The sequence below is a fragment of the Anopheles stephensi genome, chromosome 3, assembly GCF_013141755.1.
Source record: "Anopheles stephensi strain Indian chromosome 3, UCI_ANSTEP_V1.0, whole genome shotgun sequence".
Taxonomy (NCBI): Eukaryota; Metazoa; Arthropoda; class Insecta; order Diptera; family Culicidae; genus Anopheles; species Anopheles stephensi.
The window spans coordinates 48,551,367-48,576,305 of record NC_050203.1 but is presented as its reverse complement, the minus strand read 5'-3'; the positions used below and the strand labels follow the sequence as shown (position 1 = coordinate 48,576,305).

The 24,939-nt window shown below is 44.4% G+C and overlaps 3 protein-coding genes across 7 annotated transcripts; 1 reads left to right on the top strand and 2 right to left on the bottom strand.

The window, feature by feature from the left end:
• Window positions 1-1,311: 1,311 nt before the first annotated feature.
• On the top strand, window positions 1,312-7,824 carry LOC118512647 (ankyrin repeat domain-containing protein 13C). Of its 4 annotated transcripts, none has more exons than XM_036057365.1 (7): window positions 1,312-1,364; window positions 1,474-1,593; window positions 2,082-2,123; window positions 4,553-4,657; window positions 4,746-5,548; window positions 5,636-5,883; window positions 6,285-7,824. In XM_036057365.1, exons 2-7 carry the CDS (start codon window positions 1,491-1,493, stop codon window positions 6,340-6,342), a joined length of 1,359 nt encoding a protein of 452 aa, XP_035913258.1. In that variant the 5' UTR covers window positions 1,312-1,364; window positions 1,474-1,490; the 3' UTR covers window positions 6,343-7,824. The 4 variants fall into 4 exon arrangements, with proteins under 4 accessions (XP_035913258.1, XP_035913257.1, XP_035913256.1 ...); XM_036057364.1 differs by having other exon boundaries at window positions 1,319-1,398; window positions 6,305-7,824; XM_036057363.1 differs by having other exon boundaries at window positions 1,319-1,398.
• On the bottom strand, window positions 6,635-20,960 carry LOC118512650. Of its 2 annotated transcripts, XR_004906326.1 has the most exons (3): window positions 19,633-20,960; window positions 10,154-10,227; window positions 8,469-9,028 (listed from the first exon to the last, which is right to left on the bottom strand). XR_004906326.1 is itself a non-coding variant. In XM_036057369.1 (2 exons), exon 1 carries the CDS (start codon window positions 20,500-20,502, stop codon window positions 19,651-19,653), a length of 852 nt encoding a protein of 283 aa, XP_035913262.1. In that variant the 5' UTR covers window positions 20,503-20,960; the 3' UTR covers window positions 6,635-9,028; window positions 19,633-19,650. The 2 variants fall into 2 exon arrangements, 1 of the variants encoding a protein (XP_035913262.1); XM_036057369.1 differs by lacking the exon at window positions 10,154-10,227 and having other exon boundaries at window positions 6,635-9,028.
• Window positions 20,961-21,256: 296 nt separating this feature from the next.
• On the bottom strand, window positions 21,257-23,573 carry LOC118512649 (calcium-independent phospholipase A2-gamma-like). The gene is made up of 5 exons (XM_036057367.1): window positions 23,437-23,573; window positions 23,289-23,368; window positions 22,789-23,200; window positions 22,500-22,720; window positions 21,257-22,387 (listed from the first exon to the last, which is right to left on the bottom strand). Exons 1-5 carry the CDS (start codon window positions 23,456-23,458, stop codon window positions 21,719-21,721), a joined length of 1,404 nt encoding a protein of 467 aa, XP_035913260.1. The 5' UTR covers window positions 23,459-23,573; the 3' UTR covers window positions 21,257-21,718.
• Window positions 23,574-24,939: the final 1,366 nt, after the last annotated feature.

The following is a 24,939-nucleotide window of genomic DNA, read 5'->3' as shown; positions in this document are numbered from 1 at the left end:
ATTGTTAAAAAGTGTACATCGAAAACAACTTACACGCTTCGGAAGAAAAACTTAAAATGTTTAAGTTGTATTGGATTTTCAAATATTCAAATTCAAAAATTCAAATTTTGATATTCAAATTCAATGGACCTTTCTAGCTTCCCTTGAAGTGAGGTTTACATGAATGAAGACAAACATCAAAACGGAAAACATAAAGTAAAACTTTAGGTGAAATTGATGGCTCTAAACGAATACTACTCACAAACGTGATGATTGCACAGCTCGTTAAATTCGCGACACATAATTCTGGACGGATCAGAGAAACCAAAACGACTACGGCTTTCCTCCGCTTCAAACAATGGGGTAAAAGGCTCGAGAAGGCCCCCCCTAGAACCTTTTGTGTGCAGCACTGTGGCCTGTCATTTTTGGGTAAAAGACTCGAGAAGGCCCCCCCTAGAATCTTTTGTGTGCAGCACTGTGGCCTGTCATTATTATTGTACAGTGGGATTTCTGTATGGTCAAACCCCATTTGATATAAACATTGTGCATTGTGTAGACAGCGAGTAGACTTGATACATTGTAACAAGTGGTTTGAGATTATGATATTCTTATGTTTCCTCCTTTGCTGAATATCAATGCAAGGTAACAAGTATTCATCGAATTACTATTCCGTTACCGTCCGAGAACGCCGTGCATGTTTTAGGCCCGATCGTTCACCCCTAGTGCGACTGAAAACTAGTACGAAGCCCCTGTAACCCAAAATGAATGGTAGGGTTAGCGGAGAGGGGATTTTAATCAAATAATAACAATTTTTTATTCGACTTTCTTCAACCAATTTTGACCACACTGAAAGCACACTGAAAGCTCACTGTGAAGCTCTCGCAACGTGTACTGCGGATTGCATACCTTTAGGCGTAAATCCTACAGCGCCTAACAAATTTTGTCAGGGGGGGGCCTTCTCGAGTCTTTTACCCAGTTTTGTTCTAAACAAGCAGAATGTAGATGTTGTCCGAGCGCCTAACAGTATGCAATACTCATTACTTGTTCAGCTATGTGCTCAAACAACTTAGATATTTTCCATACAAACGTTTCTTGCGCAGTAACATCACGTGCAACTGTTCTGATACATCGTTTCACACAGGAAATTAAGCTTGGAAAACGAAGTTGTGGCTTTTAAACTGATTAAAACTGTGAGAAAAGCCCATATCGTGCATCTCGGATATCCTCTGTACTAAATAACCGCTTTATTATCGTAGCTTTTTCACCGGTACGCTACATGACAGCTGTTTGACGTCTCCGAGCAAAAGCCCGAAGTCGGCTCATTTTCCCGAAGTTTGACAATTGGTCAAAACAATCGCGAAAGGTGAAAAATGTTGGTCGTGGAGGTAGGTTGCATTCGGAAGGGAAACAACGGAAGAAGTAGAGAAAAAATCGACTGCTGCGCGTCGCGAGTGGTGCGTGTGGATTTAGTAAAATGTTTTCTCTCAATTGCAGCGGAAGTCGGCGAAATAATGACGGAAACGTTTCCGCTGCATGAGTGCGTCTTTAACGGTGATACTCGAAAGTTGTCGCTGTTGCTGCGAACGCACGAAATCGCCGAAAAGGACAAGCATGGTAAGTAGTGGTGCCCGGATATCAAACGTTTCTGGGTTGGCTGGGCTGGAAATTGCCCATTGGTTGCAGCGGTAGCGGAAGATACACGACAAACGGGACGAGCTGCTAATCATATTCATGCATCGATAAGTTTCTTGCCTGTGCGTATCCACGCAACCGCGCAATGGTGCAAAGAAGTATTACCTGTGTGTTCGTGTTTTTTTTTCTTCAGTGATATGCCCGGGACCGTTTTATAGGTAGATAAATGCCGTTTGAAGCAAATGTATCACTGATTTTAAAACACTGATAAAATGCTTCAATGTTGGTTGTGAAGAACCCATTTTGATGGATATGAGCCCAAAACTCAACACTTTCGAACAAACTAGCGACCGTGCGATATAGTTTTGTTTATAAATAAATGGTGTGAATATGATGCTGCTTTACCGTCCCAGTACAGTTTGTTTATTCTAATAATCTATCTACCTTTTTTTTGTATTATTTCGTTTTAGGAAACACACCACTCCATTTGGCTGTTATGCTAGGAAAGAAAGGTAATTATACCAGCGGGGGGAGGATGTCGAAAACAAATCAGGCACCCCGTCAAGCATCTCGAGGGCGGTAAATGCGAGAAAAATGGCTCGTAGTAATCCCACCCCTCGCTGGGAGGAACTCCTCTCTCGGTACCAGCCAACTCTCCATTTTGCCGCCCAACATTCGAGCAAAAGCAGCAACATCGTGAAATTAATATTTAATGAAAAGTGCGAGGAAGTTTTTGCGTGGATTACAAAAACATTATCATTCGTTTTCCGACATTAGAAAGGAGGAAAGTCAACCATAAAGCAATATTATGCAAGCTGCGAATCGTGTGTGTGTGTGGCAAAGAAATGTCTCGACCAGTGTGACGCTCTGGTGCGTTTGCCGTGTGCAGATGAATGATAACAGTGATCTGTGTTTTGTCCGCCCAACTCAATCGCAAAACAAAAGAGAAAAATTTGCCTCAACAACAACCTCCGGTGGTGATCATGACACAACACACGATATGGGTCCATAGCCTGTTTTCACTACCCATGAAGGCGTACCGCTCATTGATGGTTATTTATCTTTCGTACAATGGCACATACGTTCCATCGACTCGGGAAAATGATAAACCCTGTAACATCGACCCACACCACAGTCCCTCATCATCTCGTTCGACTCTTATCATCTGCGTGTCGACCGGCAGCCACTTGAACAGGTGGCGATGATGGTATCATTGCGTGAAGAATTCGCAAGAGAAGAATTTTATTCCATCCTGGTTTTTTTTTTTTTTCCTAAGTGGTAATGTCTATTGAATCGTTTTCTAATGGGGACCGATGCCTCCACCTTCAGTGGCTGCATTATCATAAGATAATGGAACGGTGTGACCAAGTAGTAGGGCAAGAGCAGTCCATCCAGCGCTTGTGATAAGAGACCGCGTCAGTCAATACCCACACGCACTAAAGCACATATTAGTTACGCGGAAAGCTTACCAAGTTCGACGTTTTTTATGCGCAATAATTATTTGGCTGATTTGGCAAAAACGATAAAATGGAATGATTTGGTGGTTTGACTCACAATTTTTCGACTCATTATTAGAGTTAATATCGGTGTTTTTATCATTCTGTTTTATTGGAACCCATTTCAAATGCTTTTCATTTAATCAAGCCTTTTCCGTTTGGATATCGTAAACAGAAACATTTGTTGAGCGTAATGGACACAAGGCGACCGATGGCTCTAATACCCATCGTCTATGCCTCCAGCGTGCGCCCTCGGGCAGTAATCACTCGTTGATCAATTTATTTCCACTTTTTAATTCATATTTCATCCCTTCCACGGTCGGCTGGATGGAGATTGAAATCGTGTCCCTTTCCATGGACCGACCGTCCCGCTTACCTCCGTTCAGCCGCTTGTAGTATTTTTATCGATTGGTCTCACTCGTGCACATGGCGGATGACCGCAATAAATGTCATTAGTGAGAAGGAAACGACTCGCGTCCATCGCGTTTGATAGTAACCTTGATGAAGTTCTGTTTGCTTCGCCGTTACCTTGTCCTAGAATACCGATACAGTTCTATGCTGCAGCTAAACAAACTGTTGCAAAAGAGGACGACGGTGGGGCGGCTAGCAGGAAAAGGGTAAGGGAAGGATGTCAACCGGATATCATGGTTTCCTTTTTTCGCGATGTGCTTCCTTTGCTTTGCTCCGTTTTATGCTTCCTTTTTTGCTCACCTCTTTATTGATTACGCTCTCACTGACCTCTCCAGGGTAGTGGTGGTGCTCAGTTCGATGGCTCGATGGTATCTTTTCCCGCCTCGAAATCACCGCTGTACCACTCAACCACCGGAATCAATCGCCCCCTGAGCTGTTGTTTTTCATTTGTTTATTTATAGTCACGCAACTGGCTGGCTTAGCTGGCTTGAGAGGCGAAGGAGCCGGGCTGGTATCCTTGTGGCATCATGCGAAACAACTTTTCGCTTAGAAGCGCCCGTTTTTCCTTTCATCGGCATCGACTTTACAACCTTATCGCGTTTGTAAACGTTTTTTCCTTCATTCTCCCGTTCGATACCATCGGCCGTACGAAAGCTATTTATTTTTAAAACATGCATGAGCCGAAGAGGACGAGTGGACGCCTTTTTTTAATAACGCGCAGCGAAAAATTTCGACCCTTTTAAGACTTCTTGGAAAGGTTACCCAAAATCCGTACGATGGAATTTTTTGCCACTGACAAAAAAAATGGATATATAAAGAAAGCTTTATAAAATGTTTCTTCTACCTTGGTGGATTAAGGATAAAGACTAAAAATAGTTACGAACGCGTAGAGCCTTTTAATGTGACTAAATTTGACTTGCAACTCGATGGGCTTGTCTTCAATCGGCTTTAATATATTGTCAAATTTTCCATGCTGTTCTGCTTGGTTGGGTAATATTCTAATGAATGGTACTATTGGCTTCACTTTGTTTCAGAATGTATCTTCCTATTGCTTGCTCACGGCGCACCAGTTAAAGTAAAAAATTCACAAGGATGGTCTCCTCTAGCGGAAGCGATCTCGTACGGAGATCGACAAATAAGTATGTGTTTTTTTTACTACAATCCATTTTTCCAGCTTTGGTTTGAACTCTGCACTCTGTAACTCATGTGTGTGTTCCTCTTTCACAGTCAGTTCACTGTTGCGAAAGCTGAAGCAACAGGCCCGCGAACAGATGGAGCAACGGCGCCCGAACCTGGTTAAAGCTCTGAAACAGATGGGCGATTTCTATATGGAGCTGAAGTGGGATTTTCATTCCTGGGTACCACTAATCTCGCGCATACTTCCCTCGGACGTTTGTAAAATCCATAAATCCGGCTGCTCGATTCGGCTCGACACGACGCTGGTCGATTTTTCCGACATGCGCTGGGAGCGGGGTGACATTTCGTTCATTTTCAAGGGCGACAACCCACCCAAGGACTCGCTGACGGCCCTGGACAATGAGTGCCGTTGCTACCAGCACGTCCGGCACGAGGAGACGGAGATGGAGATCGAGGATGAGGTCGACATCCTAATGTCGAGCGACATTCTCGCAGCACAGATGTCAACCAAGGGTATTAGTTTTACGAAAGCACAATCGGGCTGGATCTTTCGCGAGGATCGGCGCGAAACGGTGGCCGGACAGTACGATAGCGATCTCTACACGATAAACGGCTTGACGCTGGAGCAGCGCAAGCGGCGCGAGCATCTGTCGCGGGATGATCTGCAGAAAAACAAAGCGCTAATGGAATCGCTTACGAAGGGCGGACAAAGTCAGCAGGGCGGTATCGATCAGAACGGGGAGATTTATCGAAGGGAGTCGCTGCAGCCACCGCCCAACAGTGAGGTTACCTGGGAGGAGTACGTTTCGGCTGAGCCGGGCCAGTATCCCAACTTAGGTCGTGAACTAGTGTATAAGGAATCAAGCAAAAATTTTAAAGCAACCGTAGCTATGGTGAGTAGCGTTAGTTTGTGCGCGGTAAGATTCATTGCTCTATCCACTAACACTCCCCCCTTCTGTGCTGTTGCGTCGGTTTTGCAGAGCAAAGACTTCCCGCTGAGCGTAGACATGCTGTTGAACGTGCTGGAGGTAATAGCACCATTCAAGCATTTCAGCAAGTTGCGTGAATTCGTGACGCTGAAACTACCCAGCGGCTTCCCGGTGAAGATCGACATCCCCATCCTGCCGACAGTGTCGGCCAAGATCACGTTTCAAAAGTTCGAATTCCGGAACGATATTTCGCCCGATCTGTTCGTCATTCCGGAGGACTACAAAGAGGACACGATGAGGTAAACCCGCCACTCTCCCTTTTCCGCGTTCCATCTAATGTGCTGCTCTCGTTTCTGTTTTCTCTTTCTCTCTCTTGTTCTCTCTCTTGTTCTTTTTCTTCCAATTTGTGTTCGATTTGTGTTACCTTCGCACAACCACCTGCTCCTTTCCCATTTCCGCCTGCTTTCTTTCACTTTTTACTTTATTCACGCTTTATATTCACTTCGGTTCAACACGAAATCGTACCGATCCCATCACCAACCAACGCACCACTACACTCTCACCTGTCTATCGCTCTCACCACATGCACAACAAACGTATGCCAACATCAACTCAATGATTGACTCCTACCCCACGAGAGCACCATCGTGCCATCGCGCTGGTAAACTCACCTCGGGATAATGATAATTAATGCGATCAGGTTTCTCATTTACTTCATAGATTTCCTGATTTATGACCTTTCGATATCGACCGACTAAAGTCACGCGCGCTGCTGTCTGCTGCCTGCAGCCAACCTGGACAAACCGTACCGCGGCCGCCACTGCGTTGCGTGGGTCAACATTTTGCAGTGGCCGGGATGCGGGATGCTCGTGTTCATCTCCTCTGCAATTATTGAACCGTTCGTGTGGATGGATCGACGATCGTCTTTTTTTTTGTTGTGGAAGGTAGGCCCCAAAATGCCTTACCCTTCCCCCCATCCAAACTCAATGCTACCGGTTTCTGGTTAAACAAATGCGCAGATTTGCGGAAGAGCAACTGTACTGTTGTGAGGTTGTACTAGTGTGAAATGGCTGCAAATTGTGTCGATTAAAAAGACGGCCGAACGGTATTAAAATTGATAGCTATAGTATTTTATTATCCTACCCATGTTCTATCTGAAGTGGCAATATGTAAGCGAAGGAAAGATTTTCACAACAACAACAACAAAAAAACAAACAAATGGAAGGGTATCTTCTTTCTTCCGTACGTACTTTTCCTCTTTTAGGCCACTGTTTGGATCTCCTATTATTTGTAAAGAAAGTATTGGAAGAGAGTCATCTAAACAACACTCACACACTTACAGGGCAATTTGACAGGAATTTTGTTTAATATTATGTTTATCTTACATGTTTCCAGCTGACCAATATCTGCAATAGGGAGGAAGTGAGATGCATGTGAAATCAATCGCTAGGGAAAACAAAGAACATAAAAGCAATGTATAGTTCTACTTGGAACCGAAACGAACCTGAAACACACATACCAAACCAGGGCGGCAACAAGAGGCAGGAATACAAATTTTTGGTGTACGTAGAGGTAAAACGAATTTATCGCAAATTTGGCAAACAAACATATTAACTAAAGAAACCTATACACGATGAAGCATATGCTGCGGAGCAACATTTTACCAAACATCATTAAACCATTACCAACACGCCCGAGAACGGGGACGTTGTTTGATAATCGTGCAAACCTTGCCGGTATGTAATCGTTCTACAAATCCCATCCATTTGTCTATTACTGTATTGTTTTACCGTGGCACTGTGAGGTTCGGTGGTAGCGATTGGTTTAATTTTTCTCCAAAGAAAAAAAAAACCCGAACCAGGTGCCGGTCTCTGAACTAGCAATCGGATTGATGCAGCGATTGTTGCAGCACTGTGTTCCATTGTTTGGCCTATACGGCATGCGTGAAGCAGACCAGATGCGAGGACAAACATACAACATTCACGTATCGCCCAAAAACCACTAAGGCAGAAGAAACGATTGGTCATCGTGCCTGTTGGAAGGCAGGATTCGAGGGCAACAACGATAGAATGCAAATGCGCACGAACGCTTGCTACCAACCAAACGGATACTACTTACGTGCGGAAGTAAAAGCGGAAATTTGTAAGATGTTTCTTAGGCAGAATAACTGGGCAGGGAGCTGGAATGGTGGATTTCGTGGAGAAGACAAAGAAAGCAAAGACAAAGATATATTAACTTAAGCAATGTTTTATGTTGATCGAGGAAAGAAAATTCCCATCCGTTGATGGGTAGGTTAATGGGAAGAAAACCCTTCATCCTTCTCGCATATCTGAATTATTGCATCGAAGCTAAGGAAAACAGGATGAGTAGTTTCCTTCCATAGCTTTTGATTATCAAACAAATCCTCAAGCTGCATTCATGACGCATTCTATGAAATGAACCTATTTTTCGTGTTTTACAATCTAATTCACATGAACAGCACGGCTTTACACTGATTATATTGTACCAATTCGGTAAACAACGTTAGCAGCAAATTTATTATGCCTTAGCACTCCGTACCCCATGTTGGCAGCAAACCGTAGCCATAATTATCCCTCGAGAAGCTCATTCATCAGTTCTGTGTATAGTGTGTGTAGTGGCTGTGGAATTTATCTCATTACGGATCTTAATCGTTTCAGGGATGCAATTTATCGGTACGGATGCCAAATAATGTTTCCTTGCATGCAGAGGAATGCAAACAAACAGATGATGGCATTTATAGCTTCGAGCGGTGTGTTTTCAAAGCACCGTGTTTTGCATGAATTACATCAATGTATGAGAGGCGAAATTTTTTGATAACTACCTTATTGCGGCGCAGGTTGATGGCAGATGATTATTTTGATGATTACCAAGAAAAAGAGGATTCATTTATTTTTACAAAACACAATATCCGTACCAAAACATACGTCGATAATACATATTCGAGCCGGCTTTTGTACAGTCTAACGATACGACAAGGATTCAATAACTTACGGGCTAGTTGAACTACAACTTCTACATGTACCCAACATTCTGCCGAATGTTTCCTAGTGATGGGACCAGCCTGGGGGCGGTTTCGGGATTGGCACCCATTCGGTCACCTGCACTGGTCCCCAGACACGCTTCCACACACCCACGTACACCTTCTTCTCCTGCCAGCTCTTCACCCAGCGCGGCTTCCATACGAGCTTCTTCTTCCAGAATCCGGTCGGTTGTGGTGGAGCGGTCACCACCACATGATCGTGATGCACATGATGCAAATCGTGGTGGTGCACGTCGTGGTGCAGATCGTGGTGAAGATCGTGATGAAGGTCATGATGCAACAGTGAATGATCGGTACTCGCAAGGCTGTGCAGCAGTGCATCCGAATGGTGGTGCACTAGGTCGTCATGATGGTGATGGGCAAGCGCTTCGTTGGCAGCAAAGCTGGGCGTACGAAAAACGATAAGGTGGAAGTAAATTATTTGTAGAAATATGAGTTAAAAGAAAAAAAGCGGAATTTTCCATTTTTTAAATGGGAAAAGTATCGTTCTCGCTTCTACAAATGTCAATCATTGATTCGTGTACGCGTACGCGCACAACAGAACGCCAAAACGCCACTTCAACTGTGAGCAAATGGAAATGTGGATTGAAGCTGTAATCCCCATTTTGGGTTTTTAGCATCCTTCACCTTGCTCTGGTTTGTGGCAAATTGAACGAGAAAATCACTCTTCAGTAGTCAAGATTAAGACTGGCAAGATTAAATCCCCAATAATTGGTAGCCCTTACCCGGCCGGCCATCGGATGGGCACGATGCCAATTTTTCTCTCGCGCTCGGAAAGCTATCCCGGCCGTTTCCATTAGCGTTGCGCTCCTGGCAGTTAATTTATGGAAGTTTTTCTATTTATTCTCCATCGCTCTCTCTCTCTCTCTCTCTCTCTCTCCCTCTTGCTCTCTCCCTCACATCCACCGTTTGAAGCGGCACAGATTTCGTACGAGCGACATGTTATGTGTTTTCCTCTGCCCGTTTGGTTGGTTTTCTTCGCCGAACCAATTTACAGCCTAATTGCAAACTAATCGATTGCCCCATACCACCGCAACCTGTTTACTTAATTCACTGTGCGGTCGCTGGTGTGTTAAGCAACCGGGGGAGGGTGTATCGCTTGCACAGGGATCGTTTTCCGGCTTTGTTTTGGCAGATGGTTAACGTTTCGCACAGCCACGATTCCCGACGTGTTTTTCTTCCCGGCTAACACGGGTCGAGCCGGGCTAAAGGTCGACGATTTTTTTCTTTGCTGCCGAGAAAAAAAAAGGCAGCATGGCAGCAGTAAGTACATACAGCCATTTGTCTGATCGATGGAATGGTGTTAACGTGCGTCATGCTGCTCATGATGTGTGAACACGAATTACCACGCTCGGTTGGTGCGTTTTATGGTTTTCTAATAAAGAACTGGGAACTAGGTGATGCCTTTTTGCTGGTTCATCAATCTAGTTCATCAAGAGAATACAGTTCAATTACTATTGAAGCATTTTACAACAAAATTAACGGAATCACTTGCGCTTATCTAATACCTTTCTAAGTCACTGGCGAACGATAGGGGCAGTTGCGCCAATAAGATGGCCAACGAGGTTGCGATTAATAGGACCTGCAATGACGACAGTAGAAGAAAACAAAAACACTTTTTAATACTTTTGATACACATTTTCACTGATTATTAACACGTAGAACCACAGAAATTCTCTCAATGGAGACGCCTGGTCTCTTGTTCCTTTGTTTTTATTCACTCGAGGTCACTGAAGGTTTTAATTTATTTTGAATTATATTTAGTTTCTGCAAATGACATTATCTCTTTAACTAAGACTTGCAACTGGCCACTCACTTTAACCGACATTTCTTTTCCTAAACTCAACTGGTCTGCTACTGCCGAACGATGATGTATACCAAAATTTCACTACACGACTGATCACCTCAACGCCAAATCGATCGCGTTTTAAGCAATACGAAGTCAAATTTAAGCATACGCATCTATCAATTACGAAACACTGCATGCCCGTTTGTTTTTTCCCTCCTCCATCAAACTGACCCTCTCTTGAGGACACTCACAACAAAGGTGGGGGGGTTGTTTTAAAAGGCATTTTCTGCACGTTTCTTCCCTCCACCGGCAATTGATAAGGTACGCAACGGAAGTAACCACAAATTGTCGAGCTTTCAAGCTGCGCGCTTGTAGTGCAGTGCATTATTTTAAGTGAAGGCTTTGCCAACATTAATTATGATTAAATATTTAACTAACTAACTAACTCATTCTGTTCTAATGATCTGTAATAATGTTTGATATACTTTGCTTGATATCTTGATATTATGAGAAATATTTATCACACAATGATAAATATTTCTCATAATAACAATTTAGCGGCAAAAACCCTAATAAATGTATTAATTTTGTGAGGGAAAAGATTTTTTTGCATCCATGTAATCCATTCAATGAATTAGAAAAAAATACAGTCAAAGAAGATCACAACACTATCAACAAAATTCGCTTAAAATACCCATCATTAGCATCATTCACAACTTTAACAATGCTTTAGCGAATTCAATAACAGAAACACGAACATGCAGATTCTTCCTGGGATGGGGCATCAGAAACTGTTATAATTATATCTATTAGTTTTGGAACTGGGCCCCATACGAAATAATCTACGAGGTTAGGGGTTGGGAAGTTTAAAGGCCGAACATTTGGACCGGCGATATTGCAGAAATTATTTAATATCAGTTTTTATTTTTAGCAAAGCCATTCGTCTGGGCGGTCCGGTGGCTGAGGCGAGAACGGCGCCGGTCTTTGCACGGCAGACCGCCTCGCCCGTACGTAGGACTGACTACCTCACTACGGGTAAAATTAATTCACAGAATGCCAGAAATGGCAGGCCAAGACCTCTCGAGGTTGTAGGGCCAAGGAAGAGTAAAATTCGTCTGGGTTTGGCACGGTTTGACTACAGTCCTTCTGAGTCCTTCTTTGAACAACGTGGAGGCAGCATACTTTTGAATCACTTTCAACTAGACAGAAGGATATTACAATCCCGTCGTGGAAAGTTGCATTCTGTTAGGAGAAATTTGCAACTTGGCTTTGGAACTTCGAAAAAAGGCGGTGGATTAAGGGAGTAGATATCAAAACATTTCCGACTAATTTTCGTGTTAAATTTGTCCGAATGTAAATGATCAGCCGAGGTGAAAATTCACAGCCGAGTGGCAAGTTTTCCCTAACTGAATGTATCTTTCCATAACGGGATTGTAATATTCCACTGTCTAGTTCAAACATTCCACCAAGTGCTTCGAACATTCCATTATATGATTCGAAACCCTGTAATGTCTTGGGTGGATACATATTCAAAAACCTTCGTAATTTAGGGAATTTTGGCCTGCGATACACGAGAAATGTCTCAAACACTCCATACTTTCTACCGGATTACAATATAAATGATGTCCAAACATTCAATTGACGAAAAGGGTCTGTAATTATAGATAGCATTTCACCCTGTTTTATAGTAATTAGTTTTTTTTTTTTTCAAACAGAGTATTACTCAGCTAACTAGTGCTTGCTAAACTTAAACCTATACCCAACACCGTCGTGAAGCATAAACATCATCGTGATGCTTGTTGTGATAAGTGGAGGACTAGTTTCATTACTATCGAGACGCTGACCAGTGTGCCGATCTTTCTCCCTCGGTTATTGCCTCTTGCGTACCTAGCCCACGCACCACAACACGCGCGCTCGCTACATAATTCGTCCCATTGCGCATGCTACTCACGGATGCACTTGCCACCGAACATCGGCAACCGCCGGCACGATCGTATCCGAGCTTCGCATGAGCGTAAAACGACATAAACTGAATTTTTAAAACTCCACTTCATGCACTTCGCGTGGTGACACGATGCCGGGTGGGGAAAGTTGGACTTCTTTCCGTATTTACCACCTGCCTGCATGGGTTGGAAGGAAATGGAATATATGTCCAGTAGAAGATAGCGCACCAACTCCACTCTCGATTTAATTTTGTTCATGTAAAACCATAGCTGCCAATCTGTAACGACCGGTAAATCCATCAAGGAAGTGGCTGATGCATACCAAATTACAATCGGTATTACATTTATCGATTATGTCATCGCATACAATCGAGGCAAGCTGAAAATGATCACGATGAATAGTAAAATAATAATATTATAGTACAGAGAGAGTACGCCTCCTGGTTTTGAGGCGACCGCTTGGCCTACTGGTCGTGATCTACTTATCCGGTCTCGATGTCTGTGTTGGAGTTATCGCAATCTTGTATGGACCATAAAACATTTTGTGTGTGTAGAGTCACTTAATTGAAATGATCTTATTTAACCAGACAGCCATGTATTTCGCCAACCAACCCAAACTCGCATAAATCTCAAACGCTCTTCCATATGCAGACAGCACGTTCCGTTGGTTTCATCATAAGGAAGAAAAAAAAAATACACCGCAACGCGCCAAAAACCAACACGTTTAACGATGTGCCAAAAACTACACCTAAAACCATCGATCGCAACACGTTCCCAATTTCACCCGAGGCCAATGCACTGTCGTTAGACGGGGAATAATAACACACAAACAAAAAAAAACTACCAAACGGAAAACAACATCGTCTCGATGGTCGTCCACGCTGAACGAATGCGGGGATAAACGATTGAAAATGCGTCTCTTCGGACTATAAATAAAGCATCGGTCAGCGTGTATCGCGGCGCGGGTGACGGGGATGATCGGGTCGTTTCGCATCAGCCGGTGGTAGGCATGGAACATAAAACAGGGAATAGGCTATTTAATAGAAACGTAGCCTCGAATAATGAATTTTTGTCGACCTACGGACGGAACCGCCGGACAAACCTGTTGGGGGCTTTTTCCTCAACCGGGATGAATAATCAATCCCAAATTCAAAAGAAAAGCTTCAGCATTCTTTGTAAAATCGAGCTCGTATTTCCTTTCTTGATTCTCCAATCCATGCCATGGCAGTGAGTGTTTATTTTACTTTAACCCACATACACACTCGCTTCACCGCCGTGTGCAAGGCCACTCTTTTACACCCTTTTTTTCCCCGTCGGTGGATTTGTTTTTCCTTCCAAACCAGTTTACGGAATGATTATGCTGCTGCTGCGCGTGTGGATTTCGAATTTCAACACCGTTTGGAAAATGATAAAGTACGTATTCTTCCACCATTTGGTACAGTTTATTTATCTTTCACCGTAAGAGCAGAACAGCCATTTCTTAACGTGTTTCCTGTGGTGAAGAAAAAACGAAAACGGGACGAATTGGTTCAGTTGTTAAAGGAAGTACCTTCAGTTGCGTCAGCATAATCTGTTCTAAATAGGGCCGAAGAATGGTGTATGAGGTGTGTCTTTCTGATTGATATTTTATGCATAATGTACATTAAAATTTGCGATCAGTTGTCTTAATGGATGGCGAACTGCTTAAAAAAACACACACACACGAAATCCTGTGCGATATCTATGGCTGTTGCTCATCCTCAGAAGACCGCTCTCACTCATTTATAACACCCGAGTGAAGCTCATTAGCGTCCTCTCCCTTTCGGTGTAAAGCATTTTGGCAAATTGGAACACTCCTTTGAACTTTGCGCGTGATTTCTCACCTTTCCAAACGCACCGGCGGCAACCATAAAATATGCGGAAGGCATATAACAGGTAACAAGAACAAAGAGGGGAAAAACGCTTTGATGTATTGGTGGTACACTAAATCAATGTTCTGACCCTGACCCAGAGGTGATTTGGTGTAAAGTCGTTCAGTTTCTTCCTCAATTTTCCATACGTTTCTTCAATAAATTACTGTTTACAATTTCATTTACCTATTCTAGTCGTATTGTTCTCTTGGTTTAATGATCTCGCTAGCTAGATCATACTGGCCTTCTATCGCTTATTAGACTTACTGGTGCTACGTAGCTACATGAATACACTGAGCGTAATAAGAATAGTACCACCATGTTTTTTGGCAATATTTATGGGGCAGTGTGAGGGTGGAAGCGATAGCGGCGCTGGTCTTCATACCTTTCGACCTTTCGAGGTTGTAGTGCCAAGTAGAAAACTGAAATATTTCAAAATCTACTTAGCGATTCTTCCATTTCAATTCAGAAAATTTGATACAATCACTATTAAACCATTTTCATTCATTACTTTAACAGTTTGCGAATCGTTTACAAACAAAAATCTCGAGAAAACCTGTGAAATAAACATATTGCTATCAGTTCCCATTAGGGATGCAGTTTTTTTTTACAAACAGATTTCTCCATTTAACAACAATATGCCGAGAGCAGCATCTGAAGTTCTCAGAAAAGGTAATCGTCAGAACTTATCATTATGCAGGCATCTCTTCAAGAGTAATCGGTCATAATATCTTCCAATCACATGCCAAAGACGTTTCACTCTGTTTTTGGTCTAACAACCTCTTAGGTCATGGCCGCTATTTCTGGCTTACTAGACTTATTCATACCGCGCGGTTGGATAGTCAGTCTTCACTACGGGGGAACGGTCCGGACGGGATTTAAATCCCAATCCTGCCGTATGAAGACCGGCGCCGTTGTTGTCTCTACAACCGGGCTGCCAAAGGCGTATAGTTGTTGAAAAACGTCAAACGCACAACTTCCTTCAACCTTATGTGTCTTGTATCCTCTGCTTTATCGAACATGTTATCCGATCGTCAAACTGACGTCGTATACGCCGACTTCAGTGCTGCCTTTGACAGTGTTCCCCTCGATCTGCTGATTGCTAAACTCGAAAGACTTGGTATTGGGGGTCGATTAATGTCCTGGCTGAAGACTTGCCTGGTATTGATATCGTATAGAGTTAGAGTTTAGTCTTGTCTGTCCGACTCCTTCGTAGGTTCCTCGGGTGTTCCTCAAGGTAGCGTCCTTAGTCCTATTTTATTACTGTTATTTGTTTATGACTGTATTTCCATCCTCCCCGCCGAAGGTTTTCTGTTTTACTCAGATGATTTCAAGATCTTTCTTTCTGTGTCCTTGTCAGCTGACTGTTGTCTTCTGTACTAAATTACCAATCTGTACTAAATTCCTTCTCTGTTTGGTGTCGTAAAAATGGCCTATTCCTGTCCCCCGATAATTGTTGTGTGATCTCGTTTTCTCGTTCTCGTTTTTCGTTTAGCTACACCCTCTGTGATACAGTTATACGTCGCGTATCCTCTGTAAAGGATCTAGGTGTGTGGCTCGACGAAACGCTGTCCTTCAGTTCCCACGTTGATTATGTTTTCAGCAAGGCTAATAAATTACTGGGCCTGATAATTAGGCTATCGTCCGAAATCCGCGACCCCTCTGCTTGAAGTTCCTGTGCTGCTGTTGGGTGCGATCCTCCTTGGAATACGCGGTTGTAGTCTGGTCTCCCCCAGGCTCCACTGCGATGGCCTGACTGAAGAGTGTTCAGCGCAAATTCACTCGTGAAGCTGTTCGGCGCTTTCTCAACGGTTATCATCTTGCTTTCCCTCCCTATCCAGTCCGCTGCCGTCTTCTTGGGCTAGAAACTATTAAGGATAGGCAGTTCCATATCCGTGCAAGCTTCATTGCAGGTCTCCTGTTAAATGAACTTGATGTCCCTTCCCTCCTGTCTGCCATCCCTCTTTATGCTCGTTCCCGTCGCCTTCGCAATAGACCTCCCCTTTATATCCCATCGCGCCACACCCGGTACGGTTCGTACGATCCTCTGCTCCGAGCTCTTTCAGCATTCAATCTCCGCTCCTCTCTGCTCCGAGCATTCAATAAGTGCTATCACCTGTTCGACTATAATGTCCTTCTGTCTCGTTTTCGTATCCGTCTTCGTGAAGCCTCTTTCCTTGCCACCTAAGTGCTACTGTCCCTACTGTGCTTTTCCTTTAAGTGTAAAAGAGAATTGTTAAACCATCATTGGCGAACAATGAGAAATAAATAATAATGATAATAATAATAACTACGATTACACACTCTAATACGTGGAAGGAGACGCTAATCTATTGTGCTGTATAAAAGGATATTTATAACAAAATAAGTGAACCCCAAGGGAACAACATTCGTAGATCGAACAGAGTTGACCACAACACACAAGAGCGGTTTCGGAATCTCGGTCAGTCCAACTTTTCAACCTTAAGATTCATATTTCAAATCGGTTGAATATCGCCAAAAAATATATATTTCCTGGACGGATTAATGTTTCTTTTTTCTTAAGTAACCTTAAGGCCTTAAGATAAATGACACGACCTTTGGTAAGATTTGAAGAACGCAACTATGAGTTCGCAATGATTTGGAACATTGACGCTTATAAGTTTATAATTTGGAGGGTTTTTATTTAAAAAAAGTTTCTTTTAGCGCGAATCTCAACTGAAGAGGCTGAAGTCGGAGGGTATCTGAGTTTATTTATTTATTTGATATTTCTAGAATGACGGCTTGACGCCGTATTGACAACACCGCATGTGTTATGAGTTCGATGATGACGATTATGAGTTCACAAAAATTAACAAGGCATTTCCTCCCTGTCATTTTGCCTTATCCCGGGCAGGAGGGTATCTAAAGGCTAGAAATAATAGTGACTCTTACCTCAGACTGCGCTCAGCTGCGAGTCAGACTCAGCAGCTGGATAATTCCGCATCTAAGCGGACTAAAGCATGATTTTCACACAATATTTCAAAGGATTATCGGACGCTTAACCATTGAAAAATTTGAAGTCTCTCCTTCATCATCGCATTCATTAAACTAGCGAAAAATCGGACAGCTTTAACAAGCATTAACATCGTACTTGAGTACTTTCTGCGAGTCTTTCCGACAAACCGGCATGCATCACACTCGCTGACTAAAGCTCTGACAGTAGAATCGAAATTTCAAAAAAAAAATCCAAAACAACATGAAAAAAGATTCTTGCACCCCAATTTGTTAACATAACATAGGTGAGCCGCTCGGCGCATTTATCTCGCCACTCCCAACGGCACGAGAGAAACATAAATTAGGGCCAACGAACGAACACTGGCCACGGCCACCATCGTAAAAATATCTACCTGTTAGTGGTTGCTTCTGATGGTCTTCCGACTCATCCCTATGTATTTTCCCCAACATTTCCTTTCGTGCAGCATTTTTTTCCCTTCCACTCGTACGACGAAACGTTCACATTAATAAAACGCCTTTCGTCGCATTTCCCATCACGTTTTGGGTAGTTTAAAAACGAAAACATACGCTCTCTCAAAATCGTTCCACACGAGAAAGAAAAAAAACAAGTCGAGTTAATGTCTGTTCAAAACATTTTAAAAACAACCACAACAAATGAAACCCAATGAAAATATGCTACACGTGAAACTGTCCGTCGGTTGGTCGCTAAAGTGAATGGAAATTGAACCTAAAGCTGGCAGCGATTAACACTTACAACGACGCGGAACAGCATTCACTGTTTAGAAGAGGTTTTCCCCCCGTTACAGGACAAAAGAAGAGAAACAAGAACTCTTTCGTACAAAACCGGTGGCTTGTAGGTCGATTTATCACCCGGCAAAGCGACAACTGTCACGAACGAAAATTCCCGCCGAGCGTCGAAGCGCTACGCACGCTTCGGGACGCCATTTGTTAGCTGTCTGCGTAAGGTATTTGGGAGTGGGGGGGGGAGGGGAGTTTTTCCACCACCCCTTGCCCTCCTTTTCTGTTGTTTACGGTAGCAAATGCAGTGTGAAACTAAAATTGGTTGTCCGAGAGAAGCCTGTTACCGATCGAGAAATTCGATTCCTATCCATCAATTGCGCCCGTGAGCGGCCGCCGGCAGTACAAACGACATTCCGCCTCCATCCCGCCATTCATCCCCGGCAAGGTTTAACCGAACTAACCGCCGCGTGCGTGAACCGCGTCTATTTTGACAGGCAACCGTCAAAACAGGCACATTTCCACTAAATCCTCGTGAGAGGGAAAACAATGTCGCGGGACAAAATTATTAGTGGCAAAAATTGGCAGAGAATAGGAGGGAGATAAGACGAGACAGAGAGAGAGAGAGAGTAAGAGAGAGCGAAACAAAAAATCATTTATATTCCATTACTACGGTGCTGTGAAGCCTTCCCACATAAATACCAACAGAGCTTAGCTTACGACACAGCTCGCACGGCAGTAGATCATATTTACCGCGCGTAGTAGATCACCATCGATCACCGTGTCGATGTGTGTTGTGGTGGCGTTGGTAGGGTTTAAAAAGAAAATTCGGCACTCGCGAACCGTCTGGCTCAATTCTGCCCCGACAGCGTGAACGATGATTTGTTTGTCTAACGATCCACAACCAAAACTGAAGCTGACAACAACAGGTCGCGCTTGTTTTTCCAACCGTTGGCGGGATTGTTTGTGTTTGCTTCGGTCCTGGGTGATGGGCAAACCGATCCGCACACTCATCAGCGCGAGCTAACGATTTGCGCCAGTTTTGCACGAACCGTTTGGTTTGTGCCATTTAGCAGCAAGGGTTGGGATAATGGTGACGATGATGACGCTTGGAACTTGGTTTGGGGAAATGTAATGTAGATTTGTGGATATTTTTTTGAACTATTCCGGTTAAATTTCTTTTAATTAATGATATACTCTCAGTAGAGCTATTCAAACAGATTACACACGAGACCAGGCCTGCACTAATATTATTCCCATCTTTCCCAACTCGCTTGATGTCATTGGCCACAAAAATGACCGATTAAATTAAACACACAGAAATCTTTGAAGAGAGAGAGCGAGCGGGAACCAACGTTATAGAGAGAAAGCAAGGGAACACTGCACCGTCGCCAGATGGATGTTCCGGTGAGTTTTCCTTGCCTTGGTTTGATTTATATCGCACGTTTTCGCCATTAAATTTTCCCACTGGTTTTTGTGTACATTCTCGATTGATTTACCATTTAGTCGGCCTGTCAGAACGCAGGCCACATAGCGCCCACCAAAACTATTACGATCATGAAATTCAAAGCGTTGTTTACCGCTGTGGTTTGCACGATCAACACCAACGGCTCAAAAATAATAATTCGCTCATGTTTTCGTGCATCACTTACTTGTCGGTCGTTCGCCACTCAAACAAACGTCGAATCAATATCGTCGTTCTGCCCAAGATGGTTCAGCCGAACCTGGAGTTCGCGCAGCTTCCCGCACTGTTCGTCGTACCGATGTTCCAGCTGCTCGTACAGCGAGGTTTGTGCGGCAGACAACCGTTGCACCATTTCCACCTGTTTGGCTTCGCTCTTGGCTAGCTTGCGCTGTAGCTCCACCACAAGATCGGTCAGGTCCTGCAGCTTCCGGGTAAAGTCCCGCTCAATTGCGTTCAACCGTGCCTCGTAGTCACCGCCGCCACCCACCGCTCGCGTCTGTTCCAGCTGACCTACTTTCTGCTCCAACGCACCCAGCCGATCGGTCGTCTGTCCGGTCACCAGCTGATCAAGCTGTACCTCGGCAGCGATGATGCGACTTTCCAGACTCAAGGTCATGCCCGCACTTCCGGCCCCAGATTTGCCACCACTGCCGGAAAATCCCTTCCTCTTGCTCTGCTCGCTAACCGCCACCTTCACGGCAGCGATCTGCTTCGACAGCTCATTGCGACAGCTGGCCAGATCGCTCTTGAGACTCTTGATTTCGTCGGCCTGCTCTTTCAGCCGCTTCTCGGTGGATTTTGCCCCCTTGCTGCTGCTGCTGGCCGCACGCTGCTCGTACTCGTCCACCAAACGCTGCTGCTCCTGGAGGCTTTTCAGCGCCTTCAGCTCACTGCTCAGCTCACCGTACGCGTACTGCGTGGCGGTTAAGTTTTTGCGCACATTGTTCAGCTCGTTGCTTATCTTGTGAATGTCGGACGCGGTGTAGGTTGTCTTGTGTCTGCTAAAGTACGACAGCCAGCCCGTATTCTCGTACTCTTCCGGCTGCATGTTACTCATCCTGACGACCGGCTGGCTATCCAGCGCCCCCCGGGGTACTTTATTGTGCGCAACTTTGCAATCGTAAATCGTCAGTAATTCACCGCTGGCTGAAATCACTTTCACCTACATTCCCTTACAAAGTCGAACAAAAGCGTGCTCCGGAGACACCGGGGATCATAAATTCAACAAAAATTAACTTCACGAAACGCGTCTTGCGGCACACTTCAACGGCACGGACACGGACGCCTTTTCCGGCGAGAGCAATTTTTCGTATCCGTGTTTTTCCCCCTTGCGGCGTTTGTTACACTTTCTTCCCCACTCACACACACACACACACACACGACCTCACGGGGAAGAACGCACGATCGTCGCGAGCAAGTTTTCGAATAAACGTGCGCTATGTCGCGGTCCGCACACGACTACGCTTGATCGTGACCGATCGGGATGACTTCGCTGGGCGATTTACTTAAAAATAAAACCGTGTCCTCCTTCTCGGCCAAATCTGTGCAGGCGCCAGCAGCCGAGCGCGATATGATCGTGGGGGAAAACTCCACTTTTCTCTCATTTGCTGCTCTCGGCTCACTAGCCTAGAGAGGCAGTAGAGCAATGTCGGTCGGTCCGAAAATTGGTCCAGTGCGTTTGGACCGTTCGCGTACCTCCGATAACGATCATAATTTATTGCACAGTTTTTGCTGCACAATTAATCGAGGATATCGAGGTAAATAATTTGATGCATATTGGTACATAACGTGATTAAATATTGGCCAAAATATTGGTTAAATAGATGAAATAGCTATATTTCTTGCTTAAACCCCTAGGTGATTGGTGCTTTTACAATCATCTTCTCGGTTCAAGGGTCACTAAGCGTTCAAAAACCTTTATTTGAGACTTTCAACAGAATCATATACACACAAACATGTACACATTCACACAATTCATAGTAAAGTCGTTAAACAAACCGGTAGCGAAGCTACTTAACACGTAAAACACAAACTTAAGGCTTGCAATACTAAACCGTGAATAATACCGAAATAAAACCTGAATTGTTCACCTACGCGTGAGGCACGACTGTTAATACAGCTTCCGGTCCATGAAAACCAGATTCAAAACAGAGCAAATATCGTAAGGTGTTGATAGCGAGACGTAGAGCTTTCGTCCTCTAGCTTGGAATACTAAATAATCTTTGGAATTAGCAGAACAAAACCTCTTTACGCGCGACATGCCTTTTTTTCCCCTAACGATAGAAAACATGTCGCGCCACATCGTACGCTTTGCGTGCGATTGATCTTTTGCGTGTCAGCAGATCGGCCACCTGCTCGAACTTGTCCTCATTGCGTGCATAGTACATGGCCGTATCCTTCTCCAGCTGGGCGATCTTCTCCGGCCGCACTTCCACCATCGACAGGAACTCCGTCAGATACGGATTGAAGCGAAAGTAGTGGCCCGGTGGCAACAGGTCGCTCAGCACAGTGTGCGCTGCCTCGGTGTCCGTGGCCGAATCGAGAATGCGCAAGAACTTTGTCTTCCACGAGCTGGACAGGGCGGCTTGGTCGAGTAATTTGCGGCTAATGATTTTTTGGCCATCGTTCGATTTGCCCCGGGTTCGCCCCGTACCGAACGATACCACACACTGGATCCGTTCGTTTGGCCACAAACATTTGGCTTCGTGGATGGCCACGGTCGTGGGATTGTTGTACAGGATGCCACCATCCTGATGGAGCTGCCCGTTCAGTGGGAAATCTCCGAAGTAGGCGGGCGCCGCCGATGAAGCTCGTACCACTTCCCACAGCCGTGCCGTGTGTGAGCCGGCGTACACGGACTGTACGTTCTGGGGCATCGTGTAGTTGCGGAATACGTGCGCATCGATCTGCTCATCGCACACGGTAGTCGAAACACAGCAGAACTGCGTACGGGTGAGCAAACAAACAAAAAAGGCAAGCAAAGAGCATACAGCATTAGCGCGGGGAAACGTAAGAGCGTTTTGTGTTTGTTTTACCCATATGGTTTTATCCCACCTTCGGCACGTTTGGAAGCATCACCGTGTCGATGATACGACGGTACCCGACATGTCGCTTGAGCAGTGACTCCCACAGCTCGATGTCGTAGTACGCGTGCGACGAAAACAAGCGTGAAGCGCCCGATAGCTTGTCCAGCGTCGAGGGACGATGGAAGATCTTGTAGGCTATCTTTTTGTACAGATGGATACCTTCCGCTAGCGTGAGCCCTTTTTCAGAGGCTAAAAGGAAACGGTTTCGTGTAACTTTGGCATGGACTGGCTCCCCCGTGAAGCTATTGTACACCTACCCAATGCGCACACCAAAATGGCTCCGGTCGAAACGCCACACACCAGATCGAACAGATCGAATATCCTGCGGTTCGTAAGGCGTTCCAGTTTACGCAGCAGTTCCATAACGATGATACCCCGGATGCCACCTCCATCGATGCTCAAGATGCGAATTCCTTCGCTCGGAAGCGCTGGTACGTAGCCAAGCAGCGCCAGACCGAGCTTTGCATGTTGCGTTATTGCGGGATCGGTCGAGTGTTCCAGTTCCTTCAGCAGCTCGATGGCACCCTCCTCGATCGCGAACGCTTTCTCCTGCGGGAACTTTTCGAACTTTTCCACCAGCTCGTACAGTACCTGCCGCTGCCTATCAACTGGTATTGCCTTGCGCCGCAAATCCAGCAGAGCATGTCGCGTTTGCGACTGATTTTGGCGCTGCAATCGAAGGAAAAACAATCCCTTGCATTAGCGCTACTACACAATGTTGTTAGTCGGGTTCGAGACTTGGCGGAGCTTTGTTTACGTTTTGCTGACGATTGATGGTCCATTGTTGTGGTGTGGTTCGCAGTACCTTTCCACTGGTAAATATTGGCGAACGGATACCTAGACGGTGTGTAGCGAGGGGCGGTTATAATTGATTAAGCAGGTTAACACATTTGCTGCACACTTACCAACAGTCCTCCAGCTGGACATTACTTTTTTCGAGTATCAAAACATACCTCTGCACAAAACCGAGATCGACCAAATTGTGTAACAGAAACGTCAACTGTGTTGTTTACATCGGACCGAAGACGATACAGTTGGTCAAATATTATTTCCAACACTTCCGGCACTTTCGTCATAAGAGGATTTGATTTATTGTTTCTATTCTGCGTATTGCAGCCCAATCCTGCTATTTGATTCGATCTTACTTGAGCCATTTTTGAGTTGTTTGTGAATTAATAAATAAGTTTGGTTTTTTCACTTTCCTCCCCGTTTCAGATCTTTAGTACAATAATAACGCGGACGTGCTCTGCTATCTTGTGTTATATCCAGCATATGATTGTATGACAGACGGATTGCCTACATTTAGGAGTTGTTGCCACCAGCGACATCTATGCCTCGAAAAATGAAGCCTGAAGCACTCCACAGTTTGCTAGCTAACGTTTGGTAACGGCATTACATTGCGTTACATGGTACATTTCTGTAGCCTTTCGCGATTTGCTGTTAAACAGGGGATCGAAATACGAACTTGTGTAGTGATCGTGCGGTAAAAAGTGTACGTAAGGTATTTTATTTAATACCATCGTTCAAATGGCACTCCTAATTTCGTTTGGTCAGTTTCGAGCAAAAGAACAAAGTAACCTCTCGAAGTTGTAAAGCTAAAGAAGAAGAAGGTCAAGGAATAGTCAAAGCGAGGCTTTTTCATTCGATAGGAACGGCCTGACCGTATTGTTTGAATGGCGAGGCTTTAGCATACAACAAATAATTATAAAAAGAGACGCAAGATGTTAGTTCTGTATGAGAGTGACTAAAACAGGAAGGAGGGCGGTGGAAGTGACGACAACGGCGCCGGTCTTAATACGGCAGGATCGGGGTTCAAATCCCATCCGGACCGTTCCCCCGTAGTGAGGACTGACTAGCCAACTACGTGGTATCATTTAGTCTAGTAAGCCAAAAATGGCAGGCATGACCTAAGAGGTCGTTTGGCCAAACAAGAAGAAGAAAACAGGAAGGAATATTATTCTAATCCAGAGCCAAATTGGACGATGATTTGTGTGTTTGATTCATACAATTCCAGAAATGCGTTTTGTATTCAATTCTCAAAGATGACGAGAGCTTGCTGCCTTTCTCTTTTATTCTTTTTGATTCGTTGTGTATCAACAATTTTGGGCCAATTGTTTTTTTTTTGAATTGCCAATTGTCCAATTCGGAGGGTTTTTACTCAGTGTTTAGGAATATGTCATAAAAATATGAGTCCAATGTAAGAACCTTTTTTTTATTTTGGCGTATCCTTCAATGCTTTCCCTGGTAACAAAATCGTAATGCATTCGCGCTCTATCTAAGTAACAAGTAAACCTACCAAAGCGAGAAAGGATGATGATTTTATCACCAGGGTTGTTCCAAATTTTGTACCAATAAATGCATAAATTTACATAATTATTAGTATTTTTTTTCTATTCACTACAGACGAC

What these genes read in the sequence shown, in the direction of transcription:
- LOC118512647 (XM_036057363.1), top strand. Translation starts at nt 1,350, where the DNA reads ATGTTGGTCGTGGAGGTAGGTTGCATTCGGAAGGGAAACAACGGAAGA. An exon ending in GTACGGAGATCGACAAATAA is followed by an intron (nt 4,658 to 4,745) that starts GTATGTGTTTTT and finishes CCTCTTTCACAG; the next exon opens with TCAGTTCACTGTTGCGAAAG. An exon ending in TACAAAGAGGACACGATGAG is followed by an intron (nt 5,884 to 6,284) that starts GTAAACCCGCCA and finishes TAATGCGATCAG; the next exon opens with GTTTCTCATTTACTTCATAG.
- LOC118512650 (XM_036057369.1), bottom strand. Translation starts at nt 20,502, where the DNA reads ATGAGTAACATGCAGCCGGAAGAGTACGAGAATACGGGCTGGCTGTCG.
- LOC118512649 (XM_036057367.1), bottom strand. Translation starts at nt 23,458, where the DNA reads ATGTCCAGCTGGAGGACTGTTG. An exon ending in GTCCAGCTGGAGGACTGTTG is followed by an intron (nt 23,369 to 23,436) that starts GTAAGTGTGCAG and finishes CACACCGTCTAG; the next exon opens with GTATCCGTTCGCCAATATTT. An exon ending in CATTTTGGTGTGCGCATTGG is followed by an intron (nt 22,721 to 22,788) that starts GTAGGTGTACAA and finishes GTTTCCTTTTAG; the next exon opens with CCTCTGAAAAAGGGCTCACG.